We start from the raw sequence: 13,009 nt of genomic DNA, 5'->3' as shown, positions 1-13,009 counted from the left end.
ACACGTAACCCTTTTCTGGGAAAAAGGGGCCCGTTGTTAAAACTACTGCGAGAACCGCCCAAATATCCCTTGATGAGGGAAGCAATGCTTGAGTGTAAACAAATGCACTCCGGCTGAAAGGAGCCAAAGGAACCAAAGTCTAAACATCTCGAAAAAGGGAACGAAGCTGAGCGCGTAACCCTTACCATACAGGATTTCAGAAAAATGTGCAGAGACTTGCGTGCACACTTACCACTTTAAGAAGTACACAGAATGTAGCGTGCGTACCTACAGGTTCCTAAGCATCGCAGAGATTCTGAGCCACACGGGAGAGGCAAGCTCCAAACTTACAAACCTCTTTGGACGAGGGGAGCATCACCTGAGGCAGTAAAAAAACAGGAAGAATTCTGTAACTACCACCTCCTCCCTTCCCACTGGATGTGACAGTGCATATAAGTGGTCAGGAGGCCCCTCAGGGTGACCTGGCCAACATTCATGAAATCTCCTGCAGTGCCGTGCCAGTTCTGATGATCAGCGAGGCTCCCACAGAAGCCCGTGATCTCGGCCGCCTAATACCAGAGCACGAGGCCGGAAGGACAGTGCTGACGGGTGTTAGTAGATGCCATAACTGAGCACTGTAAAAGAGACTCACTTAGAAAGTTAGTAGACATATGACCACCAGCAATTCAACTCATAAGTATATACAGAAAAAGGGTTACATACTCACCCATCCTCCTGTAGTGGGACCCTGCTCACAGGGCGCCTCCTTATAGTCCGGACCATCAGTAAGGTGGTTACTATGAACATAGAACCAACCAAAAACATCATAGGTCCAGCATATGAGACTGTTATGAGAGAAATTCTCCCCCACCTAACCTCGATCAGGTGGAGAGCTGGTGGTCGCAGGGGAATTCAGGCAAGGGAGGAAAAGAGCAGAAGTTAAACATAAAAAGCATTTTCTCTAGGTATCGCTCTGATTCGGACGAGAACGCTGCCTCGTCTGAATCACATCCCTCAGGTCCTGCTTACCTCCACGCGACGCACGATTCCTCTTGCCCCTGCCCATAGGCGGGGGAGGAGCGCGAGCCGTGACACTAGCCTTCTGCGCCCGTCTTTGATCCTCAGAACGAGACGGGCCAGGACCCCTATGTTGTTCGGGCTCGGACCTGGACCTTCGCAACCCTTGCCTCCCTGAACTTTTCGACCACCATCTCGACGGAGGTACCGAAAAGCTCAGAAGGCGAGACCGGAGCATCGAGAAGAAAGCCCCTTTCTTTCTTCTCGATGTCTGCCAGGTTCACCCACAGATGTCTCTCCGTTACTACCATGGCAGCCATAGACCTACCCATGGCGGAGGCGGCCTGCTTGGTAGCACGGAGAGAGAGGTCTGTGGTGCGGCGCAGCTCGGCCACCTGATCAGCTGAAAGGCCCTCGCCTTTATCCAGGTCCCTCAGCAGGTCAGCCTGATAGGCCTGAAGCACCGCCATAGTGTGCAATGAAGCCACAGCCTGACCTGCTGCTGCGTATGCTTTGCCATTTAAGCGGGATGTATCCTGGAGGGGCTTAGATGGCAAAGAGGGAGATTTAAGAGAGGATGTTTCCCCCACAGAGAGATAGCTAGCCAGCGTCTCTTCTACAGGGGGCATCTTCTCATAGCCATTGCCCTCGATGTTAGCATAACTTGTATGCTGAAACCGATGGATGCGAGAAGAAAATGGCCTCTTCCATTCTTTCTTGATTTCCGCATGTAAATCAGGCAAGAATGGAAGGCTCACCTGGGCTTGTACGTTTCCATGGCAAGTTTAACTTTGCTGTGGCACGATCCATAACCTCTAACAGCTCCTCATACGCAGGGCAGGAGGATTGAGAAGGATCAGCCTCAGCTTCTTCGCCAACCTCAGACATCTCCTGCTCTTCCTGGGTAGAACCCAGCAGAGCACTAACTTCAGTATCAGAAAGGGTTAATGATAACACGTCTTCCTCCTGAAGTTCATTCTCGTCCGCCGCCGAAGAGCGAGAAAGGGAAAGTCCCTCTCTAAACTCTTCAACGAGGTCCACCTGTGATCCCCACGAGCTCATTCTCCTCCGTGCCTCAACAGCGGCGGGTCCTGAGCCGCGGGAGACAGATGGCTGTCCCTCTTTCCTCGAAAAGAGAGACAAACGAGAGCGGAGCTTTTTCATGGAAAAACGCTCACAGTGCACGCAGATCGCCCCCTCAAGGACATCGCGCGCGTGCTCTTCGCCCAAACAAAAAACGCAAAGACTGTGTGTGTCATCCGGTGTCAAATAACGCTGACACGGATGCACGCACTGTCTAAACGCCTTGCTAGTGGAAGCCATGATAACAAAAGTAAAGATCGCTCTTACCGTGGTCGTTTCTCAGACGCACACTTCAAACAAAACAGTCAAATGAAGACGAAGAAGATAAATGACGTGCTCTCCGGTCGCTTATTTATAGTCGCGCCGGTAGTGACGTCAGACGCTGTCGCCGGCCAACGAGTTGGCGTTTTTTCAAAGTATGCTTCAGACACGGGTCACGACGAGGTGTTCCCCATAGTGTCCCTTCAGAGGACGCAGTTCGAAGTTCCCTTGAGGGGGAACAGAAACTTATGGCATGAAGACAAACACTGTGGTTTCATCTGTATCAAGTATAGTAAATATCAAATCAAGAGAATCAAACACAGTGTTGCTGCAGACAGCAAAAAGCATGGACTCAGGGTCCAAGAGGGAAAAAGATTGTATGGTGTTTGATAGATGGAGGTAGTAAACAAAGTTTTGTTCATGAAAGGCTGGTGAGAAGTTGGCTGGGCCATTCAAGGTATTGTTTCAAACTCATGTGGAATGGAAACCACATGTATGGCCTAGAGCTGAAGATCTTTGCCCGAACACGACGGTACCCGATGGGACCCGACGGGTTCGGTCGGGTTTGGGCTTAATTTATATCATCTTACGCGGGCTCGGGCTTGCGCTCCGGTTTGCAAGGTAAACGAGTGGTCATGTGATGTGTTTCGATTAGTACCAGAAAGATGCGAAAATGGATGCTGAGTAGGTGTAACGGAGGCTTGGCTCTGGCGATTACGTTTTGGTTGCACCAGCAACTAAAGCAAAGTCTGAGGTGTGGAAAAGTTATGACCATGTTTATAATGACAATAAAGAGTTAATGATGCACCATCAGTGAGTGCAGGAACGCGCTAAATCCATTTACAATGGATTCAATAATTTTCCTCCACAAAAACATGTAGGCTTAGCCTAATCTCTGTGAGTAAAGGTTTTTCAAATGATAACTAAATATTCACTAAGTCTTAAATGCATAATGTAGCAGAGTATTTACGCTAATGTTGGCATTATTATTTTACTAAATCTCAGCTGCTAGTGGCGAAGCAAATCCGGCGGAGCCTTTATCTTAATTTCGTTATTGCAAAATACCCATCTTAATTAAAAATTTATCTTAATTTAATTTATTAAAAAAGATTCATTTTTATTGGTGCGTGGTCTATTTATAGGCTAAATGAGCCTATGCCTATTCAGAGTGCCGAGATGTTAAGATGTCACAGAAGACTTATTTTATTTCTTTATTCCAACTTCCAAGTGGTCTAGTCTACGTTAGTTATGAATAAATTATGTTAAAACATTTATAAATGACTCATTCTTGCAAAAGAGCTGTGTGTGTGCACACATTTGAATAATGTGGGGCTGTAAACGGGTTCGGGCTTTTAAAAAGCTGTCAGTCAAAATGTACTTGTCAGGCTTGGGCCAAAACCTGTCAGGCTCAGGTCCTGTTGGGTCTAACTTTCATGGCCTGATTACAGCTCTAGTATGGCCATTATTGAATCTCTCTGCATCGTACATGACAAAACACCTAGTATAGAAGAAGTTGAAGCTCTACAGACCTTTGAACAGACAGTGTGGATGCTACCTAGTGGATTTGCCATGGAAACATGACAGAGACACTTCAGAACTTGAAGACAGCAGGAACGTTGCAAGAAAAAGGTTTGAAACTCTAAAGAAAAGATTTAGAACTGACAATGTGCTCTATTAGAGAGATAATGATGTGATTCAAGAATATCTGAAGCAAGAGATATGTGAAGAGGTAAAGAACACATCAACTGTAGAACAGACTAGCACAGTGAAGTATTACATGCCACACCATCCAGTAATCCGAGATGATAAGCAAACAACCAAACTGAGAATTGTGTTTGATGCTTCTTCATACGAAAGAGGGTTCAATCTCCCTCAACAATTGTTTACTTATCAGGCCCATCTTAAACCCAGACTTACTTCATATGCTTATTAAATTCCACCTTCACAAAGTTGCCTCCACAGCTAATATTGCAAATAATTTTCTGCAAATAGGACTGAAAGAAAGGGATAGAGACTTTGTGAGGTTCTTATGGACCTAAGATTCCTCACCAGAGAACCTGGAGCCTTGCATCATGAGAATGAACAGAGTTGTGTTTGGAGTTACATCTAATCCCTTTCTGTTGACAGTGACAATAAGAACTCATCTCAGACAGTATGAGTCTGAACAGCCATCGACTGTAGCATTATTTCGGGAATCACTGTATGTGGACGATCTCATTGTGAGCTTGTCTAATGTGGATGAAGCTTGTTTTATCTCAACACAAGCAAATGCCATCTTGTCTGCTGCAGGAATGGAGCTATGGAAATGGATGACCAACTACTCTGACCTAAGAACAAAATTTACAAAAAACAGAATGAAAGCCCAGCAGATTCAGAGACACTCAACACTGCATTGAAAGTGTTGGGACTGAAATGGAGGCATGACCATGACGATTTTGTGTTTGACTTGTGGCAAGTGCTGGATGTTCTGGAAAGGAAAGAGAGTACTAAGAGGAGTGTTCTTCAAATCTCATCACATAAATTTGATCCAATATGTTTCCTAATACCATATACAATCCATGTAAAATGTCTGTTTCAGGAAATGTGTGAGCGAGGTCTCAAGTGGGATGAAGAACTACCCCCAGATTTAACCCACAAATGGAAACAGTGGTGTGATGAGTTGCCACAGCTACACCTCGTGGCTATACCTAGATAGTATCACATCTTGACAAATCATCAAGGAGAGACAGTCAGGCTATATGTCTTTTGCGATGCAAATGAAAGAATTTACTGTGCATTTAGATATCTGCAAGTCAAGAGTAAGACTGCAGAAATTATTTAAACTCTGGTAGCCTCAAAGTCCAGAGTTGCTTCACTAAATAAATTGATGCTTCCTCAACTGGAGCTAATGTGATCTTTGGCTAGCCCATAATCTGTTAAAGGTTCTAAAGATCAGAAAACCATCTTCATATGTGGACAGACTCAATGATAGTCTTGAACTAGACCCATAGTTCGGTGCGTAAATGGAAGCCTTTTGTGGCAAATCGAGTGACAGAGATTCAAAACCTCACTAAACCCGAATCACGGTCACACTGTGATGGCAAACATAATCCAACAGACCTGCCAACAAGAGGACAATAAGTCAACAGTTTGATTGATAATCAGATGTGGTGGAATGGACCCAAATTTCTAAAGTCAGTGAATCCAGAAGTCTCAGCAGAAGAAGAGCTTCCAGAAGAAGAGGTAAACGCAAAACTCAGATCTAAATTCCAATTCACAGTACAGTTCAGCAGCAGACACAAAAGAGATGTTGCTTGATCTATGCAGATACAGTAAATTCAGTACTGTTCTCAGAATAACAGCATGGGTAAAAAGATTCCTCACTAATACACGCTCAAGCATAAAGAACCCTGGAGAACTTTCTGCAGAAGAGTTAATGGCAGCTGAAGTGTATTGGGTCAGAGTTACTCAAGCGGATACATTTGAAAGAGAAATTAAATCGCTCAGGGAAGGACAGAGTGTACAAAAAAACTCAAAGATCAAATAACTTATACCATTCCTTGATGAGAAAGGCCTGATCAGTGTGGGAGGAAGGCTGCAGCTATCTGATCTCAAATTTAGAGAGCAGAACCCATGGATGCTAAAGTATAAACACAGGTATTGTGAATTGTTGATTCAAAAGTGTCATGAGAAGGTTTTGCATTCAGGTATAAGAGATATGCTCATTCAGGTCAGAGACAGATTCTGGATCTTAAAGGGTAGACAGCTTGTTGAGCAAATAATCGGAAGGTGTCCCGTCTACAAGAGGTTTAAGGCTTAACCAGCACAACAGGCTACTGCACCCTTTTGAGAGACAGAGTCATTGAATCACCCCCATTTGAAACCACTGGTGTGGATTTTGCTGGGCTGCTCATGGCGAAGACCAGTTTTATGGCATTTGTGCAGTCACTAGGGCCATAAATTTGAGTACAGAGAACGTCCTTTTAGCATTAAAGAGGCTCATTGCAAGGAGGGGAATTTTCTCTGCTGAAAGAGGAATAACCTGGAATTACCTATTTGAAGCAGTCTGGTGGGGCAGTTTCTGGGAACATGTTGTGGATTCTTAGGGAAATCTTGGGGAAAACCTTGATACAATTTTGAAGAGTTAGCTACCATGTTAACTGAAGTGGATTATGTGCTAAATTCAAGACCCCTAACTTACATTCACAACAAAATGAATGAAACTTCAGCCACCGACTCCTGCTCATTTTCTGGTCAGCAAAAGACTTACATCTTTCCCACCCAAAACCATTGCATTACTCATCCAACTGCTCAGAGTCAAGAGACCTTGACAAAAAGATGAAAATACAGTCAGAGGCTGTTAAACTAATTTTGGACTCATTGGCGCAGGGAATACTTGATGAATTTAAGGTCTGCTCACCAATATACAGGTCCTTATAACATATTAACATATTGTGATAAAAGTTCATTATTTCCACAATTTAATTATAAAAATTAAACTTTCATATATTTTAGATTCATTGCACACTAACTGAAATATTTCAGGTCTTTTATTGTTTTAATACTGATGATTTTGGCATACAGCTCATGACAACCCAAACTTCCTATCTCAAAAAAATTAGCATATTTCATCCGACCAATAAAAGAAAAGTGTTTTTAATACACAAAAATCAACCTTCAAATAATTATGTTCAGTTATGCACTCGATACTTGGTCGGGAATCCTTTTGCAGAAATGACTGCTTCAATGCGGCGTGGCATGGAGGCAATCAGCCTGTGGCACTGCTGAGGTGTTATGGAGGCCCAGGATGCTTCGATAGCGGCCTTAAGCTCATCCAGAGTGTTGGGTCTTGCGTCTCTCAACTTTCTCTTCACAATATCCCACAGATTCTCTATGGGGTTCAGGTCAGGAGAGTTGGCAGGCCAATTGAGCACAGTAATACAATGGTCAGTAAACCATTTACCAGTGGTTTTGGCACTATGAGCAGGTGCCATGTCATGCTGAAAAACAAAATCTTCATCTCCATAAAGCTTTTCAGCAGATGGAAGCATGAAGTGCTACAAAATCTCCTGATAGCTAGCTGCATTGACCCTGCCCTTGATAAAACACAGTGGACCAACACCAGCAGCTGACATGGCACCCCAGACCATCACTGACTGTGGGTACTTGACACTGGACTTCAGGCATTTTGGCATTTCCTTCTCCCCAGTCTTCCTCCAGACCTTGATTTCCGAATGACATGCAAAATTTGCTTTCATCCGAAAAAAGTAATTTGGACCACTGAGCAACAGTCCAGTTCTGCTTCTCTGTAGCCCATTTCCTGCACACGCCTAAAAATAAAAAGTTGTTTCGCCGATTCATTATTTTGCTCCAAAATATATCAGGTCCTCAATGAATGTTTTCCGCCACGTGATCTTGTGGTGTCCTTGCTTCCTCCTTCCTTGCTGGGGGTTCCAAAGCATGGCCATTCGTGGGAAACTGGTTGGCGGCTGCCTGAGAATGTGTCTGGCAAACTGCATTCGAAGCTCGAGCACAATATTTGTTAGTGGACACAATGCACTTACTCGTTAGTCACCCGATCTTGATATGTGATCTTCAGGATACACCTACGGCATCGTTGTTGTAACGTATTAACCCTTTGAAGTCGATTAACGTGTATACGTGTTTTGAGTCATTTTCTCCTGATAACCCCGAAAAGAACTTAAATTACACGTTTGATCGTCAAGTTTTGATCGTACAGATAAGAGCCATACATCAATCGAATCTTTAAAGGGTCTACTTTTTTGTATACAGACATAATAACTAAAAAAATTTGTGCATTTATGAAATAAAGATAACAAACAAGGTGTGCTGTCTGAAGCCTTTTTCTGCGGTGATCTTCATTTAGAAATACGTCATTAAAATGTAAACTCATAAAAACTGTAACTCAGTGAATACTCAACGAAGAGACATGAGAGATATATCTATAGAAAGCTTGACATGTCTACTTTTAAACTAAACAAGTACTTCCGAAAACAAATATTCTGTGATAAAATAATCCATATGAAAACAAAGCAATGACCGTTTTCTCGTTTCCCTTCATTTTCTTCTAATGTGACCATGCCCACTTGCTTTTGAGATTATAATGTGTGTTACTGAAGCACGCGGCTTGAATACGCCCATACAGAACACAACGTAGTGAGACTGTTCAAGTTTTTTTTTTATTTGACTGTTTGCTTCGCGATGAGAAGAATTAGACATAATTCACCCCAAAAAGATGTGATGTGGATTATCTCAGGATTTGAGATTTCCTCAGAAAAAAAGAATGAATCGCTTTATTCAGCAGAGATCATAAACATGAGTAAGTCTATTTTATATATATATATATATATATATATATATATATATTGTACTAGTTTTTCCAACCTATAATTCCTGAATAAATGTATAATCAAGTGAAACATTATGAAGTTTCAATAACAATATACACTACTATACCATTCAAAAGATTCAGATTGTTAAAAGGATTTCTGAAGGATTGTGTGACTGGCGTAATGATGAAAAAAAAAAAATCAGTTATAAAAGTCAGCTTTGATTTTTCCTAATAAACTGTTTAACTGCACTTGCAAGTGAATATTAAATTATGTTGTGGGATAATTAAATATATTCTAAATAAACTATTTTGTCCTCACGTTCTTTCTTTTAACTCTGCCCTCTCAGTCACACAGCTGACTGAAAGGCTCATTTTGCAGCTCATTATGCGGGCCTTTATCTTCTCAGATGTATATCACAATGATATTCATGATAGTTGACACCTACTCGCATATGACTTTTATGAACAAAAAGTGTCTTAGAAAATTTAAATCAATATATTGTTTTCTGTGAGTGAGTAAACAAGAGGATTTTCACATCATTTAGAAATAAAAATTCTAGGCTACCAGTTCTCAAAAGCCCGGAAACCAATGTTCTGTATGTGTTTTATGGCCTTATTCAAGTGATTTAACATTTTTAAAGTAATTTTTTTTTTCATTAACCACACATAAAAAAAAAATTCCCTTCAAAAACACAATCATGTACATACATGCTGCTTGCATATTATTATAGCCCAATTTGTGCTGATTACAGTGATATTAGACTTTAGCCATTTAGATGTTTGTAAGCAACTGATAAAAACACAAATGTCAGGGCATGACAAAACTTCTCCAGACCCCATAAATACCCTTAGACCTCAGAGGGTTAAAACGGCTTATGGTTTTTGCTGTAATTTTCCAAGTTTCGCTGGCATAGGTGGAAGTTGGAATGATGCTGGAGCTTAGCAGCCATACCTTGGTCTCAAGGGCAATGGTGTTCATGAGACCAAAGTGGTTGGAGGCATCACATAACCATTGCAACATTTCTAGTACCGTAGACAACATTGTGGTCTGTGTCGCTGTCTACCGACATGACGCTGCCCAGGTAGGTAAATCGATCGACCTCTTCTATTCGCTGTTGGTACTGTAGATGTACAGGTACTTATCCGGGGGCAAATCCAAAGTACATGATTTTGGTTTTTGAGCCACTGATTCGAAGCCCGATCTTTGCTGAATCCCGCTCCAAGGCCATCATAATGATTGCCAAGCCTGGTCGGGTGGGAGCCAGTAGTGCAACGTCATCTGCAAAGTTCAAGTCCGCCAGCTGCTCCCTGTCCCCATGGGAAACCATTTCTTTGTTGATTGGACAAAGTTTACGCAATATATGGGTGTGCACTGTGTACATTTATTCTGTATGTATAAATACAAAAACATACATTTATATATTAAAAAATATTTACATGCGTATAAAATATAAATGTATTTTAATATACATTGTATAATTTATATTATGTATAATTATCTATATTTTCTTATATACATGCATGAGTGTGTATTTATTTACACAAAAATGAGGAAGCCAAAAGGTGTTGTGCCCCACTTTCACTGTTAATTCCATTGTTTCCAAATGTTGGACTTGCATGGGTTTTTTAAAGAAAATACCTGCTTTAATTTTCTTCTGAACTTTATTTGTTGACTTAATTAATTTTTACATGCCAAATTCTGCGACCTGTTGTATATTTTTTGAAATGCCAACTCCTGCTTGCTGCAATGAAAAAAAAATGCTCATTCCCGTGAGATTTAAATTCTGTCCTGACTGTTACCCTCTCGATCTGAACACTTTAGAAAGATATGGGTTATTTTGAACTGCCGAAACAGTTAATTTTTAAAACAAAATAAACTAAAATTCTTGATGTGGCACTGATCCAGGACATGGCATTAATTTGTGTACAATGTAGAATGTGTGACCACATATTTAAAAGACTTCTTTGTCATCACACTCGGGAGTGTGATGTCGCGGACATCACACTCCCGAGTCGAATGCGCAAAGTCTAAACTATCGAGGATGCAAATCCAAAATCAGCAGACCTACATCACCAGACTATTTGCCTAATCTTCCCGGTACTTTAGACCCCGTTGGAAACACAAAAAGTAACAGGTCTGGGGGGGAAAAGTTCCTGGTACAAATGTTCCGGGTGATTTTGGTGGAAACAGTGCATAAGTTAGATGGTCCACCGTATAAGGGGAACCCTCATATACTTCGGGTGTACCGCTAATGACATCAGGGGCTGTGAGGTCCAATGGATTGGAGTGTTTTCACATGTGCTTCAGACAATGGTCATGCTGATGGCATTCCCTATTGTGTCCACTCAAGGACACAGTGCCTCGTTCCCCTTCAGAGATCCTTGGTCACATTCAAATCCAGAGACAACCTCATTATCGTTGTCACAGTGTCTGGTCTGTATATCCCTGAGTGTCCACTAGTGGTCTCACTTCCCCATATAGTCACCCCACTGCAGGCACTACATTTCCCACAAGCCTTTGTCCGATTTATCACTTTAAATTGCACACCTGTTAATTGCACTCAGCTGTTCCAATTTTCATAATTTCACCTGTCTATATATACCCTGTTTGTTTCTTAGAGTTTAGAGTTTCTTATCAGTTTCTTAGAGTCCTCGGTTTATGTCAACCTGCTTTTCGTATTCCCTGGTGTTTGTTTTGTTTTTTATTTTATTTTTTTTACTTATTTTATTGATATTGACCTCTTGCTTGTCTGGATTATGATTATAGGATTCTCCAAATAAAACACTGCAAATTGGATCTCTCTGTTGTGTGTACATTTGTGACACTCTTTGGCAGAGGACCATGACAATTTGCCTGCATATAATGACTTTATGTATATATATATTTGTGCAGAAGAACTGTCATGAGTAAATATTTTTTATATCTAAGTGTAAATTGTGAACGATTAGCAAAACCACAGAATAGTCATGACATACAGTCTCTTGTGTAAGAAAAAAAGACTAAATAACTTAACTGATAGATATTGGCTACAAATTTGTGACAACCCTAGTGGGTATATTTTTAATCAGCAGTACTTGTGACTTGCATTTTGGTTTTCATGATATGATGAATAAATACTGAGAGACAAAATTGTAAGACAATTTTTTTCATATGTTAGAAAAGGTTCATCTGAATGTCTAACCTTTAGCGTGCTGTTGAGAGTTCTGATGAGATGTATCTTCACATTGAGTGTCTGGTTTTTGGAACGCTTTATAAATGAGGCTCGTAATTCCCATTTTGATGATGGCTTCCGCTCACCCGTTGGAGACAAACTCGCTCTTTTCAAATGTAAGTACAATCTTTCCATCTCATCATAAGTTCCTTCCTGTCCATCTAGAACTATTAAAACAATTATGAATTTTATAGCAAGAAAGATGTTTTACCTAAGCAATCAAACTTAAAACAAAGTTTTGATAGATTGATAGACCTACAGCAAATACTTCTAATGTGCTCCGAATTGATCAGCATTCATGCCACTGGCTGAACAATATAATTCCTTAGTATAAATCTGATGGTAAAAATGGTTCCCTAACTTGCTTACTTTCAGATCTGGTGTCAGTTAAGATCAGCTGTGTTTCTGGTTCCTCTGGCTCTGTGGATATAGCCATAGGTGATGTGTTGGATGAGCCTCCAAGGGAGTCTTGAGATGGAGCTATGGTTTCACTATGTTGTGAGGTTTCCTTTATTGTAGTGCTCATTGTATGGACCAAAGCAGAGCAGACCACAGTTTCACCAGCAGTAGGTGTTGCCTGGGAGACAAAGTCTAGCCCAGATCGTCTATGCTTAGCCAGAGATGAGACAGAGCTGTGGGATGTCATTGTACTGACAGGAGAGGAGAGGGTTCCAGTAGTTTCACCAGGAACAGGAGAGGAATATTGAGGAGGAATGCTTCCCTAAATGGAGAAGATGACATAATGACATACTTAGTATAATATTAAGTAAAGTGGCAAATGTCTACAAAATTTCCAACATAGTTCCCTAATCAAAAACAACTGAACAAGCTAACCAAGATATTTAAGATAACTAGAAATTTACAGACAGGTGAGTTTGATCAAGGTTGGAGCTAGACTCAGGAGGAAAGCGGATCTTGAGGGCCAGAACTGAGAACCCTTGTTCTTTTTATTCTCGAAATAGTATTGAATTACACCATTAACCTCATTGACAGCTACCATGCTCTATGAAATGGCAGACCACTAGTACAAAAAAACAAAACAAAAAACTTATTGCTAAACTTATTTACTAAACGTTATCAAAATGATACTGTACGCCCTGAAAATGTGTCAGCTGTAAGTCAGTTC

The 13,009-nt window shown here is 41.2% G+C and overlaps 1 protein-coding gene across 4 annotated transcripts in view; it reads right to left on the bottom strand.

Annotated features, from left to right (window-relative positions):
• Positions 1-13,009, bottom strand: part of LOC113060405 (connector enhancer of kinase suppressor of ras 3-like) — a 120,888-nt gene that overhangs the window by 14,691 nt on the left and 93,188 nt on the right. For 3 of the 4 annotated variants that reach the window (XM_026229294.1, XM_026229295.1, XM_026229298.1), the window contains exons 23-24: positions 12,253-12,604; positions 11,854-12,050 (exon numbers count right to left, since the gene is read on the bottom strand). In XM_026229294.1, the coding sequence (XP_026085079.1) occupies positions 11,854-12,050; positions 12,253-12,604 (549 nt within the window). Of the gene's footprint in view, positions 1-9,464; positions 10,059-11,853; positions 12,051-12,252; positions 12,605-13,009 lie in introns of those variants that run through there. The other variant, XM_026229296.1, reaches the window with a different exon arrangement.

Source organism: Carassius auratus, chromosome 42, assembly GCF_003368295.1.
Source record: "Carassius auratus strain Wakin chromosome 42, ASM336829v1, whole genome shotgun sequence".
NCBI classification, from domain to species: Eukaryota; Metazoa; Chordata; class Actinopteri; order Cypriniformes; family Cyprinidae; genus Carassius; species Carassius auratus.
This window is presented reverse-complemented; position numbering and strand designations above follow the sequence as displayed.